Below are 6,179 nucleotides of genomic sequence, written 5' to 3'. Positions count from 1 at the left end.
AAAAAAAAAAATCCAAGTGTAAGTGGATCCTCGAAGTTTAAAACCCATATTGTCCAAGGGTCAACTGTATCGGGAACTGGAGAGGCGTACCGTATTTTTTGTTTGATATCTGCTGCAATGGGAGAGAAACCTACTTTGGATGCAATACCTGTAAAGAGTGATGATTTCAGAAGAGGCCTCAGGATGGTGTATTTGTGGGCAGTGGGCAGGGCTTGTTGATGAGCCAACGCTTCATTTACGTTGACAAACAGGTGACAAACAGGCCATCCGAGCTACGTGGCCAAGTCACACTGAGAGACCTTCTCCAGAGTGTGAAGTTTGGCAGCTTAGGCCCCCACCCTGACATCACTTGCAGCCCGGGCATTCTGCGACTTCAGGTGCATAAGGAACATTTCCGGCACCAGGTGCGCCCTGGGACTTTCCCGAGACCTGGCCCCCCGCCACCGCCGAGTGGGCGTGGGTGCCGCGGCGGCGGCGGGGAACAGACGGAGGCCCGGGGCTGCCCCACCCCGGCTCCCGAACCTCGGCGCCCTCTGTCGGCCACGCTGTGTGGGATGGGGAGAGTCAGGGCGGGGCTCGCCCTGGAGTCTCCGCCCCTTCTTCCCAGAGTGGGGCGGGGTGGTGGTTACCCGCAAAGGCTGCAGAGGTTTCGCAAGGACGTGACATTTATGGGAAAAAAAACACCATCACGCACTGTTGCCAGTCAGGGCTAGTGAGCTGAACTAGTTTTCTGAAGCCCGCGGAGGGAGGGGCCGGGGCGGAAACGTCCAGCCCAGTGACTCGCGGCCTACTGCCCCTCCAAAACCACGGCAGTGTGCCCTGAGCCCCGGGGCACCCGATGGGGCACGAGCCCGCACCCCAACTGCGTCCGGGCCTGCCGCTGGGGCGACGTCACTGTCACTACACTGGGAGTCAGCAGAATGAGGGCACTCTCGCCTTCCTTTCTCCTCCCTACAATTCCAGAAATGAGGCCCCAGAGCCCAGGCTGATCTAACCAGCCCCCACCCCAGCTGGGGTTTGGATTGGAAGGCTGTGAAACGACCGAATTAGGATGACTTGGGAATAAAAAACAAGGGAGTCAGGTGCTTTAACCACGGAATGGGCTCAACCTAGGTCGTTTAGAGGTGCCGGGCAAGAGGGGAGTAACTACCCCTCCCCCATCCTGTTCTGAGGCAGGCAGCAGGGGTGGCCACAGGGGCTGTGTGTGTCCTTGTTAGGGCCTCAGAAAAACCCAGGGACTGGGAGGCAGGAGGACTGGGTACACACTGGGTCCCAGCTCCACCTTCATCTGTCACTCCGGGGAGCAGGTCACTTAACCTCTCTGGGCCTCAGTTTCCTCACTTGAAGAATGAGGAGTCTGGACAAGATTATGGAATACTGTGTTTTGAGTACTATCTGCGGCCTAGGAACTGGGAGTCCCTGTCCCGACACCATCCAGTATGTCAGAGAAAAAGGAAGGGTCAGAGGCCAAGGCTGTCACTCACCTGGCTCTCTTTCTGTAGCTACAAATTCTCACATGGGCTTCAGTTCTCTTCAGCAAACAATTTTGAACTTCTGCCTGTGTGCCAAACACAGGCTCAGGCCCAATGTTTGCAGAGCCTGGGGCAAGAGTATGCACAGAGGACCATATAGTGTTTGTCTGAATATTTAAAACCTACACATTAAGCTAACAAACTGTTAAATAAAACATGTTCTATCCTCCTATCTGAGCAGATACACCTTTGTAACATTCTGAAAGGTCAAGTTCAAGTCTGCAGTTCTTGTATTCCTTAGCATTCTGGGCTAGAGTGTAATGGCACAGAGAGTGGTCCCAGCTCAAGGCTGTGACGTGGTTTCCCTCTGTTCCCAGGCTGGATCCATCCTATGCTATGAGGGATCTTTCCCACACACGTCCTCATGTCCAAGCTCTGTCCACATCTCTGCAAGTGTCTGCCCCTTAAAGGGTCTCTTCCTGAGTGTGCACATTGGTGAGGCAGTCCACCTTTAGGAGACTGGACCTAGAGAAGTGTGTTCAGAACCTGTTGCGCAGGCAGGGAATTCCCAGGCCCCAGATATCCAGAACATGGTTCTGGGTGGGCAAGTCCCTTGGGCCCGGTGACTCCTTGCCCTATGTCTCCCTGCATCTTGTCCTGTCTGAAGGCGACACCAGCCATTGTGGGAGTGCAGACTTGGATCAAGCACAGCCCCTCCAAGGAGCCTATCCATCCAAACACAATGAACTCTGGCTGGGCATGGTGGCTCACTCCTGCAATCCCAGCACTTTGGGAGCCCGAGGCAGGTGGATCACTTGAGGTCAGGAGTTTGGGACCAGCCTGGATAATGTGGTGAAACCCAGTATCTACTAAACATGCAAAAATTCACCGGGTGTGGTGGTGCATGCCTGTAGTTCCAGCTACTCGGGAGGCTGAGGAAGGAGAATTGCTTGTACCTGGGAGGCAGAGGTTGCAGTGAGCTGAGATCATGCCACTGCACTCCAGCCTGGGTGACAGAGTGAGGCTCTGTCTCAAAAACAAAAACCAAAAAAAAGTGGCTATTCCTCAAGGATCTAGAACTAGAAATACCATTAGACCCAGCAATCCCATTACTAGGTATATACCCAAAGGGTTATAAATCATTCTACTATAAAGACTCATGCATATTATTGTGGCACTGTTCACAATAGCAAAGACTTGGAACCAACCCAAATGCCCATCAATGATAGACTAGATAAAGAAAATGTGGCACATATACACCATGGAATACCATGGAATACCATGCAGCCATAAAAAGGATGAGTTCATGTCCTTTGCAGGGAAATGGATAAAGCTGGAAACCATCATTCTCAGCAAACTAACACAAGAACAGAAAACCAAACACCACGTTCTCACTCATAAGTGGGAGTTGAACAATGAGAACACATGGACACAGGGAGGGGAGCATCACACACCGGGGCCTGTTGGGGGGTGGGAGGATAGGGGAAGGACAGCATTAGGAGAAATACCTATTGTAGATGACGGGTTGATGGGTGCAGCAAACCATCATGGCACATGTATACCTATGTAACAAACCTGCGCATTCTGCACATGTACCCCAGAACTTAGTATAGTTAAAAACGTAAAAAGAAAAACAAAACAAAAACCTCCCCAGCAGCCCATGAGTGGCTGGAGTAGGCTCTGAAAGGAAGGGCCTTTCTCCCACCTTGATCTTTAAGTTTCTCCCAGGGGATGTCAGTCAATCCCATTTCCCGTAACAACCCCGGCCCACCTGCTTTTCTCCCTGGAGCAAGGTTTTGATTAAGGGCTGTTCATCCTCCCAAGTCAGTGACACCAGCAGGCCTGGTGGATGGGCTCCTTCCTTTTTATGCCAAGAGTCTCTGAAGCCTCCTTATTTTCCACTTGGGAGAAGTGTTTCAATTCACAGATTGGGGAGAAGGTCTTCCTTAGTGGGATCCTAGTGCCAGAGCACCAGGCCCACTGGCCTGGAGAAGGTGGAAGGCAAGATCGACCCAAAAACCTGCAAACAAAGGTTGTGGGTACAGACAGGCTGGCTGTGACAGTTGCGATTCGGCCTCTGGAGTGCTTTGGGGGAGTGGGGGCTTCATTGGTCGAAGGCTTGGAGTGATGGCTACAGGGACCACCTCTAATGCCGGTGGTCACAATGAGAAGGCTACCCATTACTGTCATCTAATAAGCGAGGTGAGTCCAACCCTGGGGACAGAGATGTCATTTGAGAGGCTTCCCCCACCCACATCCCTACCATATCCTAGTATTCTCCTCTTTCCAGCAGGTTAGACAAGTTTAGCCACATTTTGGATTTCAAGGTTCAAATGGAAGAAAACAAAAATTCCCCAGGGCATGGTGGCCTGAGATGCTTAGATTCGCATCCAGAACCCTTGTTGTGGGAAGGGAACTCCTGGCTTCCTCCCCTCAGCACTGGCTCACCAAGCCCTGCATGGCCAGAACCTGGCAGGTTGCCATGGATACCTGGGATTGCTGTCCTAGCAGACAGCAAAGGCTTGCTGGGGCCAGGAGAATGTGGGGGCACCTGAACTGCTGGCGAGAAGGGCTAGAGAAGCAGGCCCCCCCTGCTGCCCTCATTTTGATCAGACCCACTCCATCAGTCTCCTAAAACAGGGCCTTCCAAACTTTACCGGGCACAGAAATCCCCCTCTCCTCCCAACCTGGTTAAAATGCAGATGCTGGCCAGGCACGGTGGCTCACACCTGTAATCCCAGCACTTTGGGAGGCCGAGGCAGGTGGATCACTTGAGGTCAGGAGTTCAAGACCAGCCTGGCCAACATGGTGAAACCCTGTCTCTACTAAAAATACAAAAAATTAGCTGGGCGTGGTGGCACGCGTCTGTAATCCTAGCTACTCAGGAAGCTGAGGCAGGAGAATCTCTTGAACCCGGAAGGCGGAGGTTGCAGTGAGCTGAGATCTCATTACTTCACTCCACCCTGGGCAACAGAGTGAGACTCCTTTTCAAAAAAAGAAAAAAAGAAAATGCAGATGGTGATTCGACAGGTCTGGGGCAGGGGCAGAAGGCGCTGAGATACTATTTTCCTAACCAGCTCTCAGGTGCTGCTGCTGGTCCACCGGCCACACTCTGAGTAGCTAGGGCCTAAACTGAGTCCTGGTGGGTTTTAGAAACCTCAGCCAGATTCTGAAGGTGACCCCTGGACCCACTGCCTTAGGCCACCGCTTCCAGTCTTAACCTCAGTGGGAACCTCTAGCCGTCCTGTAGTGGAAGGACCCTCTCTCTAGTCTGTTTTTGGATCATTCACCATCAACCACTTCAAAGAAAGGATATCAGCAGCCTGCAATTTGGGGAAATATTTTAAGCTGTCCTGTCCCTTCTCCAGCTCTCCAAGTTATGTAATGCGTCCTTGTTGAAAATGCTGATAATGCTATTTGGGTGGCAGAAAGCCAATTTCAGGCTACATATTGCTTCGGGTTGGGGCTGGGGCTGGGGTCAGGGAAGGGGATGGGGCCTCGGGAGGGTTTAAGGAGAGAAAGGGGCCAGACAGATGGAGAGAGGGCCAGGGTGGTCAAGGCCTGGGGCTAAAGCCGATTGGTATGTCAGCAAAATCTGTCACTGGCTTTAGTGATTCAAAAGGCAGACACATTCTTTCATCTCTGTTAATCCTCATCTGATACAGAGGATTTTCCTGCCATTAAATCTGGAGAAAGAAAAATAAGCACTCAAACCTGCACAAGCCACTATTCCTCTTCACCCCTCGCTCCCGTCCCCGCGACCCCACCTCCACTTCTCTCTCAGACCATTTTTAGCCTCTGTGGCTGCCTGACTTGGGAGATGGATGGGCTGGGGGAGCGGAGGGGTGCCTTAGAGGAGCAGGACCAGGCAGACTCCCAGGACGGTAAGTAACCTTTGAGGACCATTCACTAACCCTTCTCTGCAGAGGTTTCCTCTCCGTCCATTTCCTTGCTGGGTTGTGAGTGATGCCATCTGAGTTGCTGTCAGGGCTGTAGCCTGATGAAGGGTTTCCTGATAGATCCATCCATTTGCGGGTAGTTTCTGATTGTCTGTTGTTACTGGTTTCTCTTAGCTCAACACCTGGGTGGTTGAGGAGGAAGGAATGTGAGGAAGAAAGAAAGGCAAGGCATGCAGGAGGAAGTGCGGAGGCATGGGAGGGTTCTCACGGGGCCCTCCTGGGCACTGGGTGACCTGTCCTTTCTCCCCTCAGGTAGGGATCCCATGGCTGGGTGGTCCTAAGCCGCCGGGTGTATGAAGGGCCAAGGGATGCTGGTCCTGCTTCTGCATGGTGAGTTCTCCTGCCGGTGGGGGCAGGGGTGGGAAGAGGTGTGGAAGCCACAGAACTTCTACCCATAGAGTCTTTAAGTGGGTTCTGGGACAGCTGTATCTGGACTTCTGCTCAGGTTTCACTGATGGCAGGTGGTGGGGATTTTTGTTTGCCTAAAGCAAAACTCCTGAGCCGAATATATGAAATAGTCCTCTTGGTGAATTTCTTATTCTAATTTCAGATATGAATTCATTGGTGTGATAACCAAAAGCTACAGTGTTTTTTTTTTTCTCTTCTTTTTTTCTTGAGACAGAGTCTCGCTGTCACCCAGGCTGGAGTGCAGTGGCATGATCTCAGCTCACTGCAACTTCCACCTCCTGGGTTCCAGCAATTCTTGTGCCTCAAGCCTCCTGAGTAGCCTGGAACTACAGGCACCAGC

General features: G+C 52.2%; 1 protein-coding gene and 1 long non-coding RNA gene across 3 annotated transcripts in view; one reads left to right on the top strand and one right to left on the bottom strand.

Moving 5' to 3' along the window:
• LOC108294980 overlaps nt 1-6,179 on the bottom strand; it is a 33,107-nt gene that overhangs the window by 20,732 nt on the left and 6,196 nt on the right. The window contains exons 2-3 of one of the 2 annotated variants that reach the window (XR_005198067.1): nt 5,387-5,553; nt 3,244-3,492 (exon numbers count right to left, since the gene is read on the bottom strand). This is a non-coding gene — a long non-coding RNA (uncharacterized LOC108294980). Of the gene's footprint in view, nt 1-3,046; nt 3,493-5,386; nt 5,554-6,179 lie in introns of those variants that run through there. The other variant, XR_001821233.1, reaches the window with a different exon arrangement.
• Nucleotides 5,029-6,179, top strand: part of NYX (nyctalopin) — a 21,518-nt gene continuing 20,367 nt past the window's right edge. Inside the window, exons 1-2 of the mRNA XM_017516995.2 lie at nt 5,029-5,356; nt 5,684-5,761. Coding sequence (XP_017372484.1) covers nt 5,725-5,761 — 37 coding nt within the window. The 5' untranslated portion in view covers nt 5,029-5,356; nt 5,684-5,724. The remainder of the gene's footprint in view (nt 5,357-5,683; nt 5,762-6,179) is intronic.

Source organism: Cebus imitator, unplaced genomic scaffold (genome assembly GCF_001604975.1).
Source record: "Cebus imitator isolate Cc_AM_T3 unplaced genomic scaffold, Cebus_imitator-1.0 Scaffold613, whole genome shotgun sequence".
Taxonomy (NCBI): Eukaryota; Metazoa; Chordata; class Mammalia; order Primates; family Cebidae; genus Cebus; species Cebus imitator.
This window is presented reverse-complemented; position numbering and strand designations above follow the sequence as displayed.